General features: G+C 45.4%; 2 protein-coding genes and 1 long non-coding RNA gene across 18 annotated transcripts in view; 2 read left to right on the forward strand and 1 right to left on the reverse strand.

The window, feature by feature from the left end:
* ZCWPW1 (zinc finger CW-type and PWWP domain containing 1) overlaps positions 1–4,448 on the forward strand; it is a 32,029-nt gene extending 27,581 nt beyond the window's left edge. For all 15 annotated transcript variants that reach the window (XM_038539282.1, XM_038539281.1, XM_038539280.1 and 12 more), the window contains 3 exons: positions 2,522–2,582; positions 3,102–3,239; positions 3,978–4,448. In XM_038539282.1, coding sequence (XP_038395210.1) covers positions 2,522–2,582; positions 3,102–3,239; positions 3,978–4,285 — 507 coding nt within the window. In that variant the 3' untranslated portion in view covers positions 4,286–4,448. The remainder of the gene's footprint in view (positions 1–2,521; positions 2,583–3,101; positions 3,240–3,977) is intronic.
* Positions 4,449–4,892: 444 nt separating this feature from the next.
* Positions 4,893–22,496, reverse strand: PILRA (paired immunoglobin like type 2 receptor alpha). 2 transcript variants are annotated; one of them, XM_038539295.1, is made up of 7 exons: positions 21,944–22,486; positions 21,231–21,620; positions 11,227–11,427; positions 7,617–7,647; positions 5,952–6,001; positions 5,505–5,536; positions 4,893–5,329 (listed from the first exon to the last, which is right to left on the reverse strand). In XM_038539295.1, the coding sequence occupies exons 1-7, from the start codon at positions 22,002–22,004 to the stop codon at positions 5,195–5,197; spliced, it is 900 nt and encodes a 299-aa protein (XP_038395223.1). In that variant the 5' UTR covers positions 22,005–22,486; the 3' UTR covers positions 4,893–5,194. The 2 variants fall into 2 exon arrangements, with proteins under 2 accessions (XP_038395223.1, XP_038395224.1); XM_038539296.1 differs by lacking the exon at positions 7,617–7,647 and having other exon boundaries at positions 21,944–22,496.
* LOC119872147 overlaps positions 10,863–24,264 on the forward strand; it is a 37,539-nt gene continuing 24,137 nt past the window's right edge. Inside the window, exons 1-2 of the long non-coding RNA XR_005360569.1 lie at positions 10,863–10,945; positions 16,856–16,993. This is a non-coding gene — a long non-coding RNA (uncharacterized LOC119872147). The remainder of the gene's footprint in view (positions 10,946–16,855; positions 16,994–24,264) is intronic.

Genomic DNA, 24,264 nt, shown 5'->3' on the forward strand with positions numbered 1-24,264 from the left:
CCCACTCTGCAACTGTTTTTAACTGAGCATTTTATATTTTATTTACACAGTTTTTAACTGAACTATCTTCTCCCCTTCCTTAGCATTTCTGGTAAGGTGTTCTTTTCCTTTGGCCTCTTCCAGGATTTTTTCTTTTTTTTTTCCTTTTTAAAAAAGGTTATTAAATTCCAGGTAGTTAACATATAGTATGTATTAATTTCAAATGTATAATCTAGTGACTCAGCACTTCCATACATCATCCGATGCTCATCACAACAAGTGCACTCCTTAATTCTCAGGGCTTTTTGATTTTCTGTAGCTCAAAAATATCTTTTAAGGAATTGCCTTATTTGGAAATTACATGTGGTTATTTGGAATTTATCCTTTTTGGTGTTCTCTGAGCTTCCTAAATCTGTGGTTTGGTATCTGACATGAATTTGAAAAACTTCTCAGTCATTATTATTTTCAGTATTTCTTGGGTTTCTTTTTTCCTTCTCCTTCTGGTATTCCCATTGTGCATATGTTACACATTTTATAGTTGTTCCATAGTTCTTGGGTATATTGCTCTTTTTTTTTCCCTTTGGTCTTTGTTCCCTTTGCTTTTCAGCTTCAAAGGTTTATGTTGAGATATCCTCATGCTCAGAGATTCTTTCCTCATCTGTGTTTAGTTTACTAATAAGCCCATCAAAGCATTTTCTTCATTTCTATTACTGTGTTTTTGATCTGTAGCACTTCCTTTTGATTCTTTCTTAGGATTTTCATCCTTTTGCTTACATTGCCTGTCTGTTTTTGCATGCCACTTTATCCATTATAGCCCTTTGCATATTAATCATATTTGATTTCAGTTTCCAGTCTAACTCCATGCCATGTTTGGTTTTGATATTTGTTCAGATTGTGTTTTTTGCCTTTTGATATGCCTTGTGGTTTTTTTCTTGATTGCCAGACACAGTGTATCAGGTGAAATTGAAATTTTGCCTTTTATTGTGGAAATTATGCCTTTATTTTTATTTTTTTAAGATTTACTTATTTATTTTGGGGTGGGGAGAAGGAGAGAGAACATGAGTGGGGGGAGGGGCAGGGGAAGAGAGAGAGAATCTTAAGCAGACTCTTCACTGAGCATGAAGCCTGACTTGGGCTTGATCCCACAACCCTGAATCATGACCTGAGCTGAAATTAAGAGTCAGACACTGAACCAACTGAGCCATCCAGATGCCAATTTCTGAATTTGCCTTTATTTTTTTATTTTTATTTTTTATTATTTGAATTTGCCTTTAGTAATGTGGTGGTAAGGGCTAGGGAAGGGTATGTGTTCTCTAGTTCTACTATTAGGTCTCATGTCTGTTTTCTTTAAAATTTTTTTTTTACTTATTTAAGTAATCTCTATACCCAACACAGGGCTCAAACTCACAACCCTGAGATCAAGAGTTGTACCCTCTTCTGACTGAACCAGCCAAGTAATCCTATATCTCATGTCTTTGATGAATAGCCTACTCCAGACTGTGAACTTCTCAGTGTTTCTTAGTGTTTTCTCCCCCCATTAGGTGGGACAAGATGGCTAGAGTGGGCTGGGGTTAAATATTCTCTTCCCTCTGGATAGTCAGGCTCTGAATATCCCAGTAGATTAGGCTCTGGTTAACTAGTTTCTTTTGAGAGCAGGCCTTTTTCAGGACAGAGTGCTCTGGTATATTTCAAAATGGTTCCTTTGCCCTCCTCCTGATGGAAACATGGAGATTTTTCTCTGATACTTACTGTGAGAACCTGAGCAGAGGTTTGAGACCTCCTAGAGGTCAAGCTCACAAAAGTCTGGGAGCTCCTATAAGACTGGGCACCACTGGAGTTTTTAACTCTTAGACTTGTCTGCACTGAACAATTTAGTATGTTGAGGTTTTCCTGCCCTGGAATTGGTTCTTGTGAGACCTGCTGGTTCTTCTGCTTGTGAGTCTGTGCTCCAGTAAGCTATGACTCCCTGTATTTGCTTCTCTGCCCCTTCAGTTTTGAGGATAGTAGGTTGGTGGCCCTGTGTCCTCACCTCTTGTATCAATACAAAAAGAGTTGTTCATTTTTTGGTATGTTCAGTTTTTTTGTTTGTTGTTAGAATAGTGTAGTGACTTCCAAATCCCTTAAAAATAGAACCAGAAACTGAAAGTCCTGAAATATAGATTTTTAAACTTTTTCTTTTAATTATTTTTTATTGAGGCAAAATTGGTCTATAACATTATATAAGTTTCAGGTATATAGGATGAAGTGATCAACACTAAGAGTCTGGTTATTGGTTTGGTTTTTAATTTACCAGTTTTTATCATGTTCATGGCCTAACTTTATTTCCTTCTCTTGTACATAGAGCTTTCTACTGACTAATACCAAACAGAATGGAAAAGATGGATAGTTTCATCTTTGTTGTTATTGATTTAAACAGTATCAGGCTCATGGAACCCAGTTTGACTCCCTAACTCCACTTATCATTTCTGTAGCATCCCACCCTATTAAAAACACAATTATGTGACTTCATTTATATTTTTTTATTTTTCTCTCCCATTCTCAGGACCCGACTTTGCCCAGTCCCAAGCCAGCCAGAATTCAGACAAAAAAACCCAAGGCAAGAGGTAAGCAAGCCAGCTGGGAACAGGTATGTGCTACCATTCTGCAGGGCAGAAGCAGACAGTGGGTGGGGTCTACAGGTCACTGGATCTTACTGGCTATCTCAGCTCTAAAATATTTAAAAATGGTTAAGGTTCCTACTAGTGTCATCAGGGAAGCAATAGCCTGCTCACTTCTGTGTTCTGGTTATAAAATCTTAGATTAAAGGTGGAATGAATATCTTAAATTCTTAGCTAAGAAAGATGACTTCCTGGAGAAGACAGGCTATGAGGAAAAATATAATCAGAAGAAGATCCAGGACCAAAAAAAAAAAAAAAAAAAAAAGGGGGGGGGGAAGGAGGGAGAAAGAGAGGGAGTGAAATATTTGGGAAAAGGGAAGGAAGAAACCGAGAGAACTCACTAGATTGAGGATGAGCAGAGGATGTAGGGCAGAGACTAACTGTGGGGAATCCATGGACCTTTGCTGAGCTGTCATTTAGAGAACTAAACAAATGTTCTACATATGGGGGGTGGGGATGATACAGGCCTAGCAGATGGACAAGATGGGACCCTGCAAAGGAAGACACTGAAGAGATCTCTGGGAAATGAATCTGCAGCTCCTCCTGTACTCATAATGGGAAGGAAAGAAGGAGGACATGGGAAATCAGAGCCTGACCAACCAGGTAAGGCAAAACTATGGGAAATGAGGCTTAAGCCTGTATCTCCCTTCCCTGGATCATTTCTTAACTTTAAAGCTTCTCATTCTTTTTAAAAAGAACAAAAATTAGGCATCTCAGATTGTAGAGTGTAGCACACACTATAAGAACATAATGGTTTTTTATTTGATTTGATCCAAGGACAGGAGAATGGTGAAGAACAGGGAACTGACATCTAATGAGTATTACTATGGGGGATCCCTGGGTGGCTCAGCAGTTTAGTGCCTGCCTTCAGTCCAGGGTGTGATCCTGGAGTCCCCGGATCAAGTCCCACATCGGGCTCCCTGCATGGAGCCTGCTTCTCCCTCTGCCTGTGTCTCCGCCTCTCTCTCTCAGCCTGTGTCTCTCATGAATAAATAAATAAAATATTTTAAAAAATGAGTATTACTATGGGCTGGCTAGATAGAGCCTCCTTGCTGGTTCCCTTTAATTCTTTTAATATCTCTATGACTAGACATTTGCCATTTTAGAGATAAGGGGACTAAAGGTCAAAGGGTTTAAAATTTGCTCAAGACCCATGACTAGCATATGGCTATCCATGGCTTGGATCCAGGTCTTTCTAACTCCGAAGCCTATTTTATTTCTATTGAGAAAAATCATCTTCCCCAGAGATGTTTTTGGAAATGAGAATTTAGGAGTTTAACTTGTAAAAGGTAAGGCCAGATGGCCTATTAGGACTCTCCGTTATATCACTTTTTCATGTAGGTCCTAAGAAAAAATTTAGAGCTCCCCAAAGCAAAGACTCAGTAATCAGCTTGTCTGAGGACAAAGAAGCTAGGATGGCACCAAAGGGCCTGACCCCACCAGCTCATCTCGGGGTTTGTCCTGTGATGGGGACAGAAGGCTGGAAGTGTCTTCAGGAAGCTGGAAGTGTCCCTCCTGACGATGAAGCCTTCAGTGACCTGGATCTGGAGCAAATCCTGGAAGATGTTGGAAAAGAGCCAGAGCAGCTGGAGGAGCCGCAGTGTGGAGACGACCCCGGGGAGTTCACTTTGGCCTTCTTCGAGGAATAGCTTAGCTGTGTGCTCCTGCCTCCCTGCTGCTCTCTCACCCCCTTCCCTGTGAGCAGCAGAGAAAGCCCCTCAGAGGGTCCCTGAGAAGCTGCTACATGTGGGGTTTGTTGATCGCCACAGTCACAGCTGTGTTTATGTGTTAATAAACAGGTTACTGCTTTAAGTAGTTTGTCTCTAACTACATGCTCTCCTTTGGCTTCCCTCCCTCTGCTCCGCTCTCTGTGGCGCATCCCTGTTTCTGTGGGAGGCCTGCACAGTAAAGGAATCTGGGAAGGCAGGGACACCCGAGTTCTGGGAGGAGGCTGTCAAGATGGGCAGGTCTGGGTTCAGACCCGGGCTCAGCCTTAATAGGTGTGCGGCTTTGAGAAAAGCACTAACTTATAGATCTCTTCACGCCTCAGGTGATTGTGACCAGTCCAGGGTCAGGTGGTTGGAGATGCTTAAATGAGGTTGTGCACTTCCCACGGAACATGCTGGTTCTGATGGTAGAGGAAGTAGAATGGGTAGATGGGGGGGCAGACCCTGGCTTCTGGGCTGGCTACTAGCATTTGGGGTTTATTGTTCCCTGCCTGGAGGCAGTCCCGGAACTCCAGTGCTGGAGGAGGGATCTGGGGTGGGAGCTGTTTATTATAGTTCATTTTTGGCAAGAGGCAAAAGACAGAAGTTGAAGGTGCTATCAGTTTTTTCCTTAGATGCTTTTGGGCAAATTCAATGGGTACTTTTATTCTTGTGGGCAGGGCTGGGAAGGTGGAGAGGGCACTGGAGCAGATGGCTCTGTTTCTCTGCAGTCCTTGGTGGCCTTCCACACCCCCTGACTTCTGAGTCTTCTGTGTCTGGCCAGAGTTGTTATCAGAAGCTGTGACCCGCTCTGCAGCTTAGTCTAAGGAGGTCATCCTTCAATCCCACCCATTAGGCCTTTAGGATAGAGTATAGGGTCTCCTCCTGGGGGCTCTTCTTGGGAAGGGGGGGATGTGCTGCTGGTGAGGAGGAACTGGAGAGGGTAAGGGAGGCATAGAGGATGCCGCCATTATCCTGGGCTTCATCCTGGTGGAGAAGGCAGAAGGGGGTGAGACAGTGGAAGGGAAGCTGTCCCCACCTTAGGGAGTAATCCCACACCTAGGTGCTCCACACCTAAGTGACCACAGTCCCTCTCTTCCCTCCACCCCAGCTTCTCCAAACTTCTCTTTGATTCCTTAAAGCTCTAGCTTGAGCTGCTTACCTTGGGGTCCAGCTTGGGGTCTGTTTGTTGTCCTAGAAAAAAACCAAGAAGTGTGTGTATGGGGGGTGTCAGGTGGCATGCTGGCCAGGGTAGAGAAATGGGCAGAGGCCTCCAGCAGTGAGGTCATCTGCTGAGTCAGGACCAGGGTCAGGCAGGAGGGATGGGTGGGTTACGTGTTTGAGCAGGGAGTGTTTGGGGAAGGTCAGGCCAAGATGGACAGCAGGGAGTGACAATATTAAGAACTTACTTTTTAAAAAAATATTTTATTTATTTATTCATGAGAGACAGAGAGAGAAGCAGAGACACAGGCAGAGGGAGAAGTGGGCTCCTTTCATGGAGCCCAATGTGGGACTTGATCCCAGGACCCTGGGATCCCACCTGGGATCATGCCCTGAGCCAAAGGTAGATGCCCATACGTTGAGCCACCCAGGTGTCCCAAGAACTTACTTTTAATCCCAATGTTCTCATACTTCTCCTCAGTATTTTGGAGGGATCCCCTGTATAGGAAGAAGGTAGGAAGTGTATTAGAGGCTGTGCAGAAGAGAGTTCAAATCTGTGTGGGGCTGGTTCTCTGTGTGGGGCCTCTGTGACCCCCTGACAGTCTCAGATGAGCTATGGTTTGAGACTCTCAGGAGGTCTCCTGGAAGGCTGAGAGTCAGTTTGCAGTGTAGCCAGTAGAGATCCCGAGGGCCCATTGAAGGCGGATGGTCCTGGAGAAGCAGCCTTCTTGGAAGAGCCATGAAAAGGGTGAAGTCCTGTCTGCTGCATGGTATTGGTACAGACTGGAGAATGAACACCAGCTCCACCCATCTCAGGTCTTCTGGTGGGTTCCCAGGTGAGAAGGGAGGGAGGGGGAGTTGGAGAGAAAGAAAGAAGTTGAGAAGATGGACTGGAGAGAAGGGGAGGTGGGAAGGTAAAGAGGAAGAAACCTCCAGAGAGAGGGAGGGAAGGAGGGAGGCTAGGAGCTGAGGAGGGAAGTGGCTCAGAAAAAAGAGACGCACACTGGATATTTGCAAATGACGTATCAGATAAAGGGCTAGTTTCGAAGATCTATAAAGAACTTATTAAACTTAACAGCAAAGAAACAATCCAATCATGAAATGGGCAAAAGACATGCACAGAAATCTCACAGAGGAAGACATAGACATGGCCAACAAGCACATGAGGAATTGCTCCACATCACTTGCCATCAGGGAAATACAAATCAAAACAACAATGAGATACCACCTCACACCAGTGAGAATGGGGAACATTAACAAGGCAGGAAACAACAAATGTTGGAGAGGATGTGGAGAAAGGGGAACCCTCCTGCACTGTTGGTGGGAATGTGAGCTGGTGCAGCCTCTCTGGAAAACTGTGTGGAGGTTCCTCAAAGAGTTAAAAATAGACCTGCCCTATGACCCAGCAATTGCACTGTTGGGGATTTACCCCAAAGATACAGATGCAATGAAACGCCGGGACACCTGCACCCCGATGTTTATAGCAGCAATGGCCACGATAGCCAAACTGTGGAAGGAGCATCGGTGTCCATCGAAAGATGAATGGATAAAGAAGATGTGGTTTATGTATACAATGGAATATTCCTCAGCCATTAGAAACGACAAATACCCACCATTTGCTTCGATGTGGATGGAACTGGAGGGTATTATGCTGAGTGAAGTAAGTCAATCGAGAAGGACAAACATAATATGGTCTCATTCATTTGGGGAATGTAAAAAATAGTGAAAAGGAATAAAGGGGAAGGGAGAAAAAATGAGTGGGAAATATCAGAAAGGGAGACGGAACATGAAAGACTCCTAACTCTGGGAAATGAACTAAGGGTGGTGGAAGGGGAGGTAGGCGGGGGGTGGGGGTGGGGGTGGGTGGGGGGTTGGTGGGGTGGGGGTGACTGGGTGACAGGCACTGAGGTGTGGGCACTTGACGGGATGATCACTGGGTGTTATTCTATATGTTGGAAAATTGAACACCAATAAAAAATACATTTATATAAAAAAATAAAGTATATGTAAAAAAAAAGAGATGCGCACTGGGAAAGGAGGAGGAGAGCAGTGACAGGTGCCCTGTGCTTTTCTCATGAGGAACTTCCTGTTTCCCAAGAGGACAAGCTCTCACCTGGCTACGGTTCTGGCTGTAGTCTGTAGACCTGTAGAGGAACAGCAGCGTGTCAGGGTGCCATCCATGGAGGGCATCTCTCCTCCCTGCCTTCCTGCTCTGTGTGCTCTGAGACCAACCCCTAGACCAACCCCGAGAGAGACCAGGGCAGTGGAGCAGCTCTGTTGGACCCACCTGGGACTCAGTGACACCTGCTGGCACCCTGAGGCTGCTCAACCCTGTCCTCAACACCAAATCAGGAGAACAGCTCTTGCCTGCACCTATTCTCTCTCTGTCTCTGTCTGTCTGTCTGTCTGTCTGTCTTTCTCTTTGTCAACTTTTCCCTTTGCTTCCTTCCCCCTTCCTTGACTTCCCCAAGCATCCCTCAACCTTGCTCCTTCCACTGCTGAGGCCCTGCCCACCGATCCCTCTCCTTCCACCCTTGTCTCAGACTCACTGAACCCTCCTGCCCTGACACACTGGCTTTTTGTGATTTCCTGAGCGGCAGCTGTTTCTCTCCTGCTTTGTGAACCTCATGGCTGGGGCCTGGGTCTGCACTGTAGCCTGTTCCTCCCCACCCTCCCCCACTGAATCCCACCAGTCTCCCCACCGCCCTCTCCCCTCCTCATCCTCCTGTGTCTCTCTGCAGCATTTCCCAAGGACTGGCCCCTGGTTCACAGACATCCCCTCCACCACCCACCACCATCCCAGGAGGTCCCTATCATCCACGGAGACAACCCTCTGAACACATGGGACTCCATGTCCCCCAAACTCCACGGACTTCCACTCTGCCATACCCTGGACTTTTTTTTAAATCTCTGGGACTGAGAACTCCGAAAGATCAGCATCATCTTTATGCTACAACTTTGTTTCCTTCCAGCTTTTTCTTACCATCATCCTGCTTGCTATACCTGTGCTTTGACTCCCTGCCCCTGAACTCTTGCCCCTTAATAAGCCACTTTCTTTCAGACTGTCCAAGCTCCCTGCTGACCCTCTACTGTCCACTTCTGCCCTCTTACTAGCTCCTTGACCTTCCATGTTCCCCTGTCCTTAGGCCACACTTAGCTGACACATCTCTCATTCTGGATGTGGCCTATGGCAGGGAATGCCATTTGCTTACCCAATATCCATTCATTTCTTCTTCCTTAGTTAGAGAACCTTGACTTTGTTTTGGGTGGCAGTGTGCTCCCCTGCTGATGGTTGTGGACATCTGATGACATCCTAGCCAATAGGATTCAAGGGGAAGTTGTGGGTAGGATTTTCAGGAAGATTCTTTAAAAGGAGGACGGACAGATGCAGCATGGTTTTTTGTCTCTTCTTCCTCCCTCCTGTTTCCTGCCTAGATTCAGAAATAATGGCTGGAGTCTGAGCAGCCATCTTGGACCAGGAGGCAACCTTCAGGATAGAAGCCAGTAGTCAGGGCAGTGAGCAGGATGATAGAAGCTGGAGTGCCTGAGGACAGTGGCCTCTGCTGTCTGCCTCCTCATCCTTTTATATGAGGGGAAACAAGAAACTCTGTCTTGTTCAAGCTCTGTTACTTTTAGCCTCTGACACCAGCAGGTGAACATAACTTCTAACCAACAGATTCTAGAAGTTTCTAAAGCTGCATGGTTGAATACTGCTGGGGGAAATATGATCCTGTGCAGCGATGCTTTTACAGAGTTCTTAAATTCCACCTTCCATTTCCTCAGTGACTATCACATCTCTTCAACTCTGACCCTCATCCTCACTCTAGAGACAACCACTGTGATTTTTCCTCTGCAGAATGAAAAACTGTTTGTATAGGATTGAGTTTATCAATATTTTTATTCACGGCTTTCAGGTTTTATGTCATACTTAGGGAGGTCATGTCCACTCCATGGTTATGAGATGGTCTCACATGCTTTCTTCTAGTACTGGGATTATTTTCCCCCTTCATTTAACTCTTTGATTGATCTCCATGGAATTTATTTTGGTGCAAATTATGAAATAACATTAGTTTCTCAAATGGCTGCTCAACTGTTCCGGCACCATGTATTGAATGACTCACCTTCCCATTGGTGAGACATGCTACTTTCTAGCCTACTGAACTCTCATCTATATTTGGGTCTGTTTTCCTTCTGTCTGTATTTGGGGTATTTTCTTTGGGTCCGTTGGTTTATCTGTGTATGACTATGATGGTATCAAATTGTTTTAATTATTGCAGCTTAATAATTATAAGTGCTAATGCTCATCATATAGTCCTTATTCTGTGCCAGGATCTATTCTCAATGTATTACATTTAATTGTCATGACAAACCCCAGAGTAAGTACTATTATTATTCTCATTTTAGAATGAGATGAGTGAGCTGAGGCACAGAGTCATACTACCATGGCACCAGAGTTTACTCTGCCAGGATTTGACTGCAGGCAGTCCAGATTCTATGCTCTTCACCTCTGTGCTTTAATATCTGTTAGGGCTAATCTCCTCTCATTGAAAATTTTCTTGGAGGAATTTCAGATCGTTACTGGAGGGTGTTGGGGTGTGACTAATTAATGCGTCTAGCCCTGTCCTGTTTTAGCTATAGATGCATATATCCAAATTTCTGATGAACAAGTCTAGTCAGGTGCCACACAGGCAACTCTAACCTATCCCAAACTAAAGAACCATCATTCTCCCCCAAACATGGCCTTTGACCTCCTGTGTTCTCTAATTTGCTTGATGGTTTCACCGTGGACTCATTCACCCAAGTTCTTCCCACTCCCTCAGCTCTACACCAATCTAATCACCAAGTCTTACTAGTTTTCCCTTGTTGGCTGTTCCAGGGTCTGGCTCTCTCCCTCCATCCACTGCATTAGACTGGCCCCACCTGCCCACCTCCCGCCCCTGCACCGCAGACTGATGTGTCTGCAAGGTAAAGCTGAGATTGCCATTTCCCTGCTTCATGTTGTCTCTGGAATCAGAAGCTCCTGGGTGTGACTTACAAGGTTCTCTTCTCCTATCTCCAGCCTCCACGGCACTGAGCTACTTAGAGTTCCCACACCGATTTCCTGTGCCTGCATAGTCAGTGACCTCTTCACCACACTCACCATCTGCCTGGGTAATTCGCTTATATTCTTTGAGACTTTTGCAGGGTCACTTCCTATGGGAAGTCCTCCATGATTTCCCTCCTTCCATCTTACCACAGCTCTTTCCATATGAGGCAGTCACTCCCTCCACCACTGAGTTCCTTGAAAGCAGGACCTATGCTTTATTTACATTTGTAATCTCCAATTACAGGCCAGACCTTGGGAAATAGGCCCTCAACCAGTGCTTGCTGAGCTGAGCCAACTTCCTGTCCCTCTGTTCTTTCCTTACTCTTCCCAGAAAACTTCTTCCCATGAACCAAAAGGTAAGGATTGCTGAGAAATTATTAACTCAAGCCACAAAAACTAGAAAATGATCAGATTTGTGGAGAGAGATTGGTTTGGAGCAATGGTTCTCAAAGTTGGTCACATACAGCCAACACTTGATGAGATCTTTAAAAATGTAGATTCCCAAGCCCAGACCTCAAGGCCAGCTGGGATTTGCATTTTTAAATGCAGAACGCCCTGGGGTCATTCTGATGATGCTGGTTCCGAGAAAGAGTTGGGAAGCTTGAGGAGGGGGTGGTGGTGGCCCAGAACCACTTACCTTTGCTTCTCTTCCACCGGAGGTAGAGGATCAGTCCCAAAATTACAATTATGAGCACAGCACCAGCCCCAACAGCAGCTCCCACACTCAGGGGTAAAGATGCTGAGCTCCTATTCCCCTCCAAGACACTGAGTCCAGTGGTGGTGGTGGCGGCTGTGGTGGTGGCAGTGCTTGTGGGGCCCTCGGTGGTTGTCTTGGGAGCTGAGAAGACACACGAATTTAGCAGATTCTCCCCTATAGGACTGGAGGTTTTGGATGAAACTGTCACATTGTGTTCCCATTTTGGGGAATATTGAGGATGTGGAGCAACTCTCTGAAGCTCTCACACAGGGAGGGGGTAATGAATGCACATCACCCAACTTAATCCTGACTCTACCTCTGATTAAGTGGTGTGACCTCAGAACCTCATTTCATTGCCAACAAATAGGGATCACTAAATCACAGGATTATAAAAAACATTTTTCATTGTGGTAAACTATAGGTAACACAAAATGTACTGTTTTAACCACATTTAAGTATATATATTCAGTGGCATTAAGTATATTCAGATTATTGTGCAAGCATCACCAGTATCCTTATCCAGAACTTTTTCATTTTCTCAGACTGAAACTCTGTCCCCATTAAACAGTCACTATGCACCTCCTCCCCTAGCCCTTGGCACTTACTGGTCTGTTTTCTGTCTTTATGAATTTGACTGCTCTAAGAACCTCTTATAAGTGGAACCAAATGGTATTTGTCATTTCTGGGTTGTTTTAATAAGTGAGAAAACATCTGTGGAGCACCTAGTATTTATTAGAAATATGTTTTTAAGATTAAATTAATATATATCGAACTTTACTTACTACAAAAAGATTTTACCATTATAGATATTTAATGCACTGATAGAATACAAAGCCACAGGAAAAAATTCAACTATAATAAAATCTTCGGGTTAGGGTGGACCAAATTTTGTCGACCCTCATTAGAAAGGAATAATAACATTTTTTAATTGAGATAAAAATTTTAAAGCCTTAAAGAAAGGTCTATAACATGTTATTTAGAGAAATAAAAACCAGAGGAACACATATTTTTATTAAAACATCCTAGAATATGACCAAAGCCACATTCTAAGCCAAGTTCATAGTATTAAGTGCTTTTATTATTTCAAACAAGAAGAAATTTGTAAAACGAACTGAATATCCAATTCCTTAGAAAAAGTATCCAAACCAGAAAGAAGCCAGCCCTAAAAAAACCTCAGAAGATAAATGTAATGAAACCTACGTAGGAATAAATTTATCAGGAAACAAGACAATAGAAATAAATGCAGGAAGTGGTTATTTAGGGGAAAAACAAACAAAACAAACAAGAAACAAACAAGAAAAGAGAAAGACTCTTGCAAACCTAACAAGAGTCTCTTGAAATCATTTGTGAGTATGTGCTCAATTATAGATTGATAAATTTTAAAGACTCTGAATTGGATGATTTTCTGAAGTAAATATTTTTGAAAATGGAGTTAAGAAGTAGTACACTTTCAGTGATAGGTAAACAAAAAAGTAAGAACTCTAGGGGTACCTGGCTAGGTCAATCAAATAGCATGAGACTCTTGATTTTGGGGTCATGAGTTTGAGCCCCACATCCAGAATAGATTCTGCTAAAAATTAACTTGAAAAAAAAGTGAGAATTCTATTAAAGAACTACCTATCAATAAGGATTCCAAGCTCAGGAGGTATTATGGGCAAATTATTGTGAAAATTTAAGGAACGATTAATTCCCAGATATATTCTAGAACACAGAGAAATATGGAAAATGATGCAATTCTAATTCATTTCATAAAATGATGACATAATCCTGATGCTAATAACCGTTCATATCTTTTTTATTTTTAATGCAAGTTGAAATGACAAAAGCCAGTGTTTTTTACTGATCTGAGTGGAGGAACATACCCAGTATTGGCGTGGCACAATGAAAGGGTAAATTGGCACAACCTCTGGGAATGCATTTGTAAAATGTGAAATACCCAGGCATACCCTTTGACCCAATGATTTCAGTGCTAGGAATTTATCCTGTGGAAATGCTGAGCAAGTATTCAAAGGCCTATGTTTTTTAGGGGTGTTCTTTGCAGCTTTGTTTGTAATGTGGCAACAACTTAAATGTCTTTAAACAGCCGACTGAGTAAGCAGATCATGATATATTGCTGCCGTGGGACACCCTGCAGCCTTTTTTAAAAAGATGGAGCTTATATGTACTGAAATAGAAAGATACTTGTGGTATGTGAAATAAAAACAAGTTGTTAAGCAGAATAGTATGCAGTTTGATTCTATTTGTGTTATGTATCTATATCTGTTAGAACATTTCTGCAGAAAATAGTGGCTGGGGAGTTAGTTAAGGTGCAGAGGGAGGAATATACTTTTCATTTGACTCTCTTCTGTATTGTTTGATCATTTTTTTTAATGATGTGCAAGTATTACCAGTACCTTTATTAGTTTCAAAATTTAACATTTATTAAACTTGTATAGGCACAAGTTTATTTTTTAAAAAGATTTATTTATTTGAGAGAGCACCAGGGGCAGGAGGCAGAGGAAAAAGGAGAGAGAGAATCTCAAGCAGACTCTCCACTGAGTGTGGAGCAGAACGTGGGCTTCATCTCAGGATCCTGAGATCAGGGCCTGAGCCAAAAACCAAGACAGATGCTTAACCAACTGTACCACCCAGGCTACAATCAGATGCCACCCAGGCACATAATTTAAAGAATCCACAAATTCCATACAGTTTATAAAAACAGCAGTCCCCTGCATAAGCCCACCTTTAGCTATATCTTCTGACATTAACCCTGTATTTCTTTTTTAGAGGTTTTATTGATTTATTCATGAGAGACACACAGAGAGAGGCAGAGACATAGGCAGAGGGAGAAGCAGACTTCTCGTGGGGACCCTGATGTGGGACTCAATCCCAGGACCCTGAGATCATGACCAGAGCCGAAATTAGATGCTTAACCACTGAGCCACCCAGGCATCCCAACCTTATATTCCGAAATCACATGCATATATTGCTGTTGCTTGACTTGTCTTAAGTAGTGTTTATTTACTTCCTACCATTGAAATCGAGGATTTGGATCTCTCACACACCCATTTTCTCCATTTTACTCAACAGTCCAACACTCAATGTTTGTTTCATGAGATAGGTTCTTCCCTTGGCATCTAGGACACCATTCTCTTTGTTCTTTTCTTGCCTCATTAGCAGCAACTTCTGTCTTCTTATTGATTCCTCCTTTTCCCAAACTGTAACACTCATGAGACCTCCTTAGTTCAGTCCTAGGACCCCCTCTCTATCTACACTCACTTCCCAGGTAATTTATCCAGTGCCATGGCATTAACTACCAGTGACTTGCCAATCTTGCCCAAATTTACATATTCAGCCACCTCTATCCCTGTGCAGTAAACTCCTGTATCTTACTGCCTACTCACGCCTCCATTTGTTTTGTCTTGTAATATCTCAAATTTCAGATGTCCAGAGCAGAACTCTTGATTTTCTCCCAAGCCTATTCCTCCCCAACATCCCCCTTATACATAGCAGCACCATCCTTTAAGATGCTCAGGCCCAAAGCCTTAGAGTCACTCTTGCTTCTTCTCTTTCTTATTCCCACATCCCATCATCTGCGAATCCTGTCTGCTTAGTCTTCAAAATATAACCAGCATTCTATCTGCCCTTGTTGTCACCCTATTCAAAGCACATCATCTTTCAATGGTGTCCCTGCTTGTGACCTTGTTCATCTTTACAGTCTTATTCTCCATATAACAGCTGGAGGGACATTTGTACAATGTACATCAGAGCACAGCAGGAAACCCTCACTAGACTCATTGCACTGAGTAAAACTTCTTTTCTTGGCTTTCAGAGCTACACAGGACCTTCCCTCACTGCCTGTTCTGATCTCACCTCCAGCCACCATCAGCCTCTTCAGCTGCTTCAGCCATACTTGTCCCACCTCATGGCCTCTGCCCATGTTGATCTCTCTTGACTGGAACATTCTTCTTCAGACTCTTCCTCACTTCCTACAGATCTGTGCCTAGGCTGGATTTCTCTGCTGGCTTCTCTTAGATCCACTCCCCAACTCTTCTCAACCTGCTTTGTGCCTTTGGAGGCTGGTTTTGGTAGACTCCATTCATGGGCTCTCTCACCCACTGATTCCTATTCAGTGGCCAGTGGGAGTCACCATCAGGAGATAGAGAGAGGTTGCCTGGGTGGCTCAGTCATTTAAGCTTCTGCCTTTGGCTCAGGTTATGATCCCAGGGTCCTGGGATTGAGCCCTGCATCAGCATCTTCGGGCTCCCTGCTCAGCGAGGAATCTACTTCTCCTCCCTCTGTCCCTCCCCACCACCTGTGCTCCCAATCTCTCTCTCTCAAATTTTAAAAATCTTTTAAAAAAAGGAGATAGATGGAGAGAGGAGGGTGGGTTATAGCATAGCCCTTGGCCCCCTCTCTACGGGGTTTTGTATTAGCCTGGGTTCTCCGAGACATAGAACCAATGGGATATAGAAAGAGATGTAGAGTTTTGAGGAATTGGTTCATGTGATTATGGTAGTTGAGAAGCCATAGTTTGCTCTCTTTAACAGGAGGCCCAGAAAAGCTGGTGGTGTAATTTCCAGCCAGACCAATAGGTCTGAGAACCAAGGGGACCATTTATATAAAACTCATTGTGACTCTAAACTCGAGAACCAGAAGCTCCGAAGTCTGAGGGCAGGAAAAATGGAGGTCCCTGCGTATCCTCTACTTCTTTGTTCTTTTCAGACCCTCAAGGGTTAAGATGATGCCCACCCACTGCTAAACCCTTCTGGAAATACCTTCTCAGACACATCCAGAAAGAATGTCTTACCATCTATCTGGGCATCCCTTAGTGTAGTCAAGCTGACACCTAAAACTAACCATCTCAGGGACACCTGGGTGGCTCAGTGGTTGAGTGTCTGTCTTTGGCTCATGTCGTGATCCCGGGGTCCTGGGAGGGAGTCCCACATCAGGCCCCCTGTGGGGGGCCTGCTTCTCCCTCTGCCTATATCTCTGCCTCTCTGTCTCTTATGAATAAATGAATGAATAAATAAATACATTTAATTAAAAAATAGAACTAACCATCTCAGACATGTTGACTCTATCTCCCCAGAGGCTACAGCTCCTTGCTGGTCCCCAGTGCCTTCTTTCTACCCTCCTTCTCAGGCCTGGGCATGGTCCCAGGTGTCTCTCATCCCTGACTGATTTCCCTACCTTGTGCTCTACTCAAAACTCTCCTCGATCACCCTGTTCAAGTGAGTACTTCCTCCTGGCTCCGACTAATATCTCTGGGGCCTTTTCTGTTCCAGCTGAATAGCGTGGCACCCCTAGCAACTTTTATCCCACAGATTCTACTCTCTTTTCACCACCATTTGACATAGAATTAATTTGTTAGCTTTTCTCTTCCGTCTTCTTTCCACACTTATGTGCAAGTGGCATTGTTGAGAACATATTTTGCTTTTTTTTTCTTTCCTGCTGTTTCCCAGTGTCCATATTAGCACCTGACACATAGTAGGTATTTAATCAATATGAATATGAATCATTCAATATGAATGAATGAATGAAAGAATTTTCTCTTAGAATTTCAAGGCATTCAACTGTTGTCTTCTAGCTTCCTCTGTTGCCATGGAGACCGCCAAGCCATTCTGATTCCTGAAATCTCTTGTGGCCTGTTTTGTCCTCCTTGGAAATTTTCTGGATCATCATTTTGTCCTTGACATTTTGAAATTTCATGTTGCAGTGTCCTGAGGTAGGTCTATTTATTTTTACCCATTTCTCTGGGCTCCTTTGTTTTGGAAAGTTTCTAGAGTTATTTCATCCATGTGTTCTTCCCACAGCCTTCTTTCTTCTCTGTTTCTGGAACTCCCATTATTCCAAGGGTGGAGCTCTTGAACCAGTCCTCAATTTTTCTTATCTTACAGTTTCTATGTGACTATCCTATGGCTGCTGTAAGAAATGACCACAAACTGGGTGACTTAAAACAACAGAAGTTTAGTCTCTCATAATCCTGGAGGCCAGAGGTTGGAGAGCAATGTGTTACTAGAGCCGCACACCCTTGGGAGGCTCTGGGGGAGAGAAACTCTGTCCCCTGCTTCCTCTGGCTTCTGGAGGCTGCAACAGTCTCTGCTCTGTGGCATCCTTCTCTTCTGTGGCAAGTCTGCCTGACTCCCTCTTAGAAAGAGGCTCACATTTGCTTTTAGAGCCCACCCAGCAAATCCCAAATGACCTCACCTCAGAAGTCCTCACTGAGTCACATCTGTTACCATGTAAGGTAACAGTCCCAGGTTCTGGGGGCTGGGATGTGGACATGACTTTGGGCGGCTGCTATCCAACCCATTACAGCTTCCGAATATGTGACTCTGTCTGTCTTCTGAGTCATTTCTGTCAAGCTGATCTCTCAATCCTTTTACTGGGTTTTCCATTTTTGCCATTATAGCTTAAATTCCCAAGAGTTTTGTTTGCAAAGCTCCCTCTGTTGCTCTATGCTTGCACTCTCTTAACTTTCTGAAGATGGTAGTTATCTGAGTTTTATTCTCCCTCCATTGTTTGGTTTCTTCCAGATAGCCCCTCTCAGTAACACCCCCCATTTGTTTTGCTGTGTTTCACGGGGGAAAGATTCCTTAAATGTTTAATGGAATAATAGTTTTTTTTTTCTTTTTCTTTTTTTTTTTTGGAATAATAGTTTAAAATGGCATCTTTAGCCTCAGGCATCCCAGGCACAGCAGAGGTGAGGGTCAATTGTCAGAGCTAGGGGATTCCACAGGAGGTCAGATCCCATCTCCTTGCCTCCCTGGTGTCCAGTGTGCAGAAAGCCACGCTGAGTGGAGGCTGTGTGTGTGGTTTGGGAGAAAGTGCTGGTCAGCTAGTGGGTGGTAGGATCTGTTAGGATTTCTAGATTCTTTTTTGGGTCCATCAGATAGATTTCCCAGAGAAGAATCTCCTGATTTCTTGCCTTCGATGGGGTGGGGGATATCAGCTGGGTTGTCAGAGTTCTGGGAGGCATCTAAGGGGGGGGGGGCAAGGCCTTGAGTCTCATCAGTTCAACAAGTCTCTAGTTTTAAGGACTGAGCAAACCCTTGCCCCCAGGTATGCTTAGGGTACTATCCCAGAGTCCCTCTGGTCTATCCTTTCTGGAAAACAAATCTCTAGTCTCTGCTGACTGGGGAGGAGGCATAGAGGTTTCCTTGCTTCTTAAATAGATTCTCACCTGGTCCTCCAGTTTTCTGACATCCTTTCACTCCTGCTGGCAGGGGTTCTGGGTAGCCTTTCCTTAACCATCAAGAGGTTTTGCATGTAAAAATCTCCTTTCTTCTGGATCTCCCCACTGCTGGTTTGGGGCTAAGCTCCCCTAGTCTCCTAGGCCAGATGCATTAGTTTGTGTTTTCAGCTTTCCAAATACCGTTTTTTGACCACAAGGCTCACGTGTTTTTGGTCCTTGTGGATTTTGTCTTAAAAAATTCCCTTTGTTGTCATTTTAGTAGTGTTTGGTAGAGAGAGGAGGTAAACATGCATATAACCTACCATTTGGCCAGAATATATACAATATTTTCCAGTTAAAATTATAAAAAAATGAATGTTCAAAAAATAATGTTGCATATTAATAATAAAAATAAGATTTAGAGGAAAACATCTTGTGAGATATTCACATGGTCTTTAGAAGAATACTCCCAAGGTTACAGAGGGATATAAAACAGGAGCCATGATTTGTTTGGTCAGTTGCCTTATAGGTTTAATGCAATTCCAAATTAAAAAGTACTCACAGGTGTTTCCTTCAGAACTTGCCCAACTTATTCTGACATTTATGTGAAACAATCGACCAAAACAATAATAAAGTTTTTGAGGAAGTGACATGGTTCTCATGGATGTAGTCTTATTAGCCACTGAAGCGTGAGTAAGTTACAATCACTAAAACAGTGTGGTAGCGACATGAGAAAGACATAAAAGGGAAATGGAGTTGGCAGACCACAAGTGGATGCTATTCTACAAAAAAGGCCAGGCCTGTGAGTCAATGGAGGGGATAAAAAATATTCCATGAATGCAGTTGGGACAATTGATTTGTTTCTCAGTATAAAGATCAATTTAGTTCTTTACCTTACACCATATACCAAAATAAATCCTCTCTACATTAATGAGCTTTACTCGTCAAAAGAAAGCATACACAAATCAGAAGAAATTAAAATATTTTCAGCCCCTAGTGGAATTTGAAGCTAAGAAATAAAAAGAATTTACATAGAAGAATACAATGAGATTTGGCTATATAAGGAAAAATCTGTATATAAAACACATTATTAAGCCAACCACAAACTTCTCAGTTCTATTTTTTGCAAATATTCCTTTGGGGTGATGTCTTCACATGGTGGCACTTCACTTAGGCAGAAATATTTCTTTTTCTTACTTTTCTGTATTTTGTTTACAAAAAAATCTCAGCATGATATCCAATTAATTGTATTAATTGAAAAAATTAATTTATTGATGAAAAACTCAGTGAATGTGACTGAAACTGAGAAAAGAGAAAAGTTAGGAGAATTTAAGGAAGGAGGAAGAGGGCTCTGAGGAGAGACAAAATCTCCCCAAGAAGGCCATTTAAGAGAAGATGGAGGAGGTGCCAGAAAGGTAAATCTAAGGCTGTTTTGCCTTATTTAGGTTGTGAGCTACTTCCCATTTCCTCTAAAACCAGCACCAGGGTCGAATGGGGCAGCGGTTACCAGGTTGGGGACACGGAGGGTGTCCTTCCCGCCAGGAGCAGTGATGGGCTGTTTAGAATTGCCAGCAATAGTGGTTGTAAAAAGCAAACCTATGATTTTCAGTTATTAAGGAATTATCTACAGACAGTGCACCCCCAGGGTCTGTTCCTGTGAGGTGCCCTCTCCATACTGCTCTGGACACACACTTGGCTCAAGTTCCCAAGTAATCCCCACTGAGTAACAAGAAGATTTATTCACATAACACATCCCATTATTCGATGAAACATAGGTCAGGACAACAGTATGGTCAGGCCAGCTGGTGAGGCTGAGCAGCTACTGGCTAAGGGTGGAGGCTCTGGGGTTAAACTGGGTTCAAGTCCTGCCTGCACCACAACTGTGGCTTTGGGCAGCTGTTTAGGCTCTTTGAGCCTCAGTTTCCCTATCTGTCACAGGAAGACAACAGCAGTACCTACTGTTGCTGTGGGTTGTGGAGAAGGTTAACTAGGGTGATACATAGCAAGTCGCCAACCCAACACAGGGCACAGTAAGCGGGAGCTGCCATATTTCTGCAGCAGATGAGCCTCTCAGCAGCCAAGACAGACTGGAAGAGCCAGATCAGAGTGGACAGTGGGGACAGTAAGGCAGAGGAGGGGACCAGGGATGGGGAAGCAAGGAGGGTAAGGAGGATGGAGGCAGGGGAAGAGGGAGATGGAAAGGAAAGGAGGGATGGGGCTGGGGCAGGGAGCTAATGGGCCAGGTTCTGAGGAGCAGAACAGGAGAAGGATGTGGGGGGAGGAAAACAGGTAATGGGGTGTTGGTTGCCAGGGGACCAGGGCTCTCGGGTCATCATCGGGTACCTGCTGTGTGCTGACTGAGCCCATGGTTGTGGGGAGATACGAGACTCAGGACTGGTTGGGGCTGGCAAACAGGGACACAGGACAAAGGGAAGGCAGCCCACATCCTGAAGAAGTCAAGTCCACCTGGATGGCATGGGGTGAGGGTAGGAAGGCAGGGCTGGAGCCTCAGCTTGAGGCAGGAAGGGAGGGTAACTGGGGAGCCCAGGAGGTCCTGAGGCTGGGGGAGAGGGGGTGGGGCCTGGATCTGGAGTGGGCAGTGAGGGGGTGGGCAAGGAGGTCAGCCCAGTTTGGGGAGATGGAGGAGAAAGTAAAATTGGAGAGGCCTGGGGAGGAGGTGGGTGTGGGGAGAGGAGTTTTGAGAAGAGATGAGCAGGAAGATTGGGGCCCGGGCCAGGCCTGGGGGGATGAAGGCACCATGGCCTATAAAAGCACCATCAGGACTCACCGAGGTTGATGGTGAGTTTGGTCCCCAGGATGGACTGCCACACCTGCAAGCCAAATCTTTGTGTCTTCAATTGGACCCGGCAAAAATACATATTCTCATCCTCCTCTCGCAGGTTCAATATCTGCAGGAAGCCAGACTTCTGACCCTCTGGCAAGTTCAGGATGATCCGGTCCTTGTAATCCTCATGGACGAAATGCCTAGTACTGTTGTAGATGACCTCCCCATGGAAATGTGTCCGTTTCAAGGCTATACTCACTCTGGGATCCTTGGCTAATGCCCCACAGTAATAGAAGGTGAAATTGATGTGGACGGTGCCACCCTTGGGGGCGGAGAGGTGCTCTGGTTGGTCCATCCTAAAGTCCATTTTTGGATCACATCTTGCTGAGTTACCTGGAAAAGGGAGGAGAGGAGAGACTTTGAAGCCACTGAGAGAGATGAAGAAGATAACCTCAGCCCTTCTGTCACCCTCACCCACGGGCAGTAGTGTGACAGATGGCAGGACTGGCCCTCTGGTCTGGGTGTCCCCCTCGCCAGGCTTAGAGTAGGGAGGAGGGTTGGGGCTGACCTAGCACTATGCGACCAGCCTGTTGCTTGTTGGGATTGGGAGGCCTGGCTAGCTACCCCAGCAGACCCTTCCTCCAGCTGCCCAGCCATTGCCCTGCCTGGGGACTCCCTGGGCCTCCGGGCAGAGCCACAGTGTCCCGGACACTCACCAGCCTGCAGAGTAGTCAGCAGCAGCAGCAGCAGCTGAGGCAGCAGCAAGGACAGACTCATTGCCTCACTCTCCTCCCAGGAGAGAAGACAAGCAGCTCTGTCCAGACCAGAGGGGAGGCCCGAGGAGGTGTCTTCTTGGGGAATCAAGAGGCACCTGGAGAACGTGGATCAGTCTCTTTTAGAAGAGCAGGGGTGGGTGAATGTCTTCCCCTGATTCACCCGGCCTCAGAGTAACGAGTACTTCCTTTATCAATCTGGTTTCTTCTTTTCCTATATTGCAAAAGTGCTTCCTCGTGGTCAGTGCACAGAGAGCCATGACAGAGGCCCCCAGCCTCTACCTTCAGCTGAGGGTCATGGTTCTGACCTTGGCCATATGTGGCCTCTCCTCTTCCACCTTGACCTTGCTACTGCTAGCACCTCTACGTCTCCTTAGGAGTCAGTTTGACTGACTGTATCTCTAGCTCTCCTTTTCTTGGCTCTGGTGTCTTCTGGCCTCTGTCTGTCATCCCAGGTGAAGGAGTGGCAGCAGGACGAGGTCTGGTTCTTCTAGGAGAGGACAGGCAGCCGTGAGTCTCTGCCCAACTATAGCCCCCTAGAGAGAAGGAGGAGGGAACTACTGGTGGTCAGATGCCCTCCACCTCCAGCCCCAGCACCAGGAATATCCAGCATGTTCTTGACCTTCTTCCTCCAGGCAGGGGCTCCCCTGCAGCCCTCTGCCGGACTCAGGCCTACCAGGTCCCTTCCCTCCCCTGGTCAGCTCCCTTTGTGCAGTCTCATACCCTCCCTGGGGTTAAGAGGTGAGGGGGGTGCCTTCTGGAGGCCACTCCTTGACCCCCAGGATGCAAGACTGGATCTGGAGGTCCCTCTGTCCCCTACTCTACAGATGAGACCAAGGGCTCAGAGAAGCCCTGCCCCAGATCGCATGACTCTCAGGTGGTAGGACCAGGACTCAAACTCCAGTCTCATTGAGTCCACAGAGTGTTCTGCTCCTTTTGGATGCTTCTGCCTGGTTGTACCACAAGACCTCTGGGCCTCAGTTCCCAGGACCATAGTTCTGGGGGGGTGGGCCCCAGGAGGCTATATTTTTATAATGCTGCTTGTGTGATTGCCTCCACAACTGTGAGAGCCCTGGCTAATCTGGAGCCTTCCTTGAACAGGAGGGATATAAGGCCCAGAGCAGTAATGAGTCACTCTGGTGACAGTCCCTGGACCATCTCAATGAAGGGCTCTGCCACCTTGTGACTGTTGGTGGGTGGAAGTGAGAGAATGGGGCTGGGACTTTGGTGTCCCTGGCTGGTTTGGGGAGGTTCTGCTCCCTCGCTCCCCAGGATGAGGTTGGTGTTGGCCTACTGAGTAGATGGTGGGGGTGGCAGAGGGTGATTTCATCACAGGAAGTGGCCTAGTCTTCTGGAGGTGGAAGCAAGAAGACCGACTTCTTTCTCCTTTTCTGTTTCTTCCTCAATCCTCATAGTTTTCTTCCATGCTTCTCCCCAGACCTGCTAGGCAGCCTCTGGCCTCTCCCTGTGTCTCATTTTCTCACACTTCCTCATAGGCCCAAGAAGAGAGGTTCTGCATTTTCATGGGATCCTTTCATCTAAGCCAGGACCTAAAGTATGATTGCCTCATTTTCATCTTTGCGACATTGTGTGGTGGATGTATTTTCACCAACAGGAAACTGAGGTACCATTAAGAAATGGAGCCTCGGGATCCCTGGGTGGCGCAGTGGTTTGGCGCCTGCCTTTGGCCCAGGGCGTGATCCTGGAGACCCGGGATCGAATCCCACGTCGGGCTCCCGGTGCATGGAGCCTGCTTCTCCCTCTGCCTATGTCTCTGCCTCTCTCTCTCTCCCTGTGTGACTATCATAAAAACAACAACAACAACAACAACAACAACAACAACAACAACAACAATGGAGTCTCAATGTCCTAGAGTCCTCTAGGCTGTGGAAGGTGCTTGGTAACCGCTGGGAAGGTGGACAGAAGAAAGAGTAAGGGACCAACTGCCTTTTTGGCAGCTCCTCTAGAAGGTAGCCTGCCCTGTCTGAGGGGTGACACCTGCGTTCAATTTCTCCCTTGTCTCACTAGCTGTGGGACCTGGCTGGACAGTCTCCACTTTGTGAGGATGCCCAAGGAGGGGCTAGATGCCACTAGGAGGTGCCCCAGCCCAGCATGGCATGTTTACTAAATACATATGTTTACTAGAAAAACTTTGGCAGATTGCCTGCTGTCTTGGTGCCTCGGGCCCCACTGCTCCCACATGCTGTCTCCCTAGATGCAAGCTGCACATTTCATGTCCTGTGCAAGCTCCTGGACCCCAGTTG

The sequence above is a fragment of the Canis lupus genome, chromosome 6, assembly GCF_011100685.1.
Source record: "Canis lupus familiaris isolate Mischka breed German Shepherd chromosome 6, alternate assembly UU_Cfam_GSD_1.0, whole genome shotgun sequence".
Taxonomy (NCBI): Eukaryota; Metazoa; Chordata; class Mammalia; order Carnivora; family Canidae; genus Canis; species Canis lupus.

Bases quoted from the DNA above. Each gene is read 5' to 3' on its own strand.
- PILRA (XM_038539295.1), bottom strand. From the start codon at position 22,004: ATGAGTCTGTCCTTGCTGCTGCCTCAGCTGCTGCTGCTGCTGCTGACT. The intron at 6,002-7,616 runs GTGAGAGCTTGT...CTTCCTATACAG, and splicing joins ACAGCCAGAACCGTAGCCAG to GGGATCCCTCCAAAATACTG. The intron at 5,330-5,504 runs GTAAGCAGCTCA...CTTCTCCACCAG, and splicing joins ACCCCAAGCTGGACCCCAAG to GATGAAGCCCAGGATAATGG.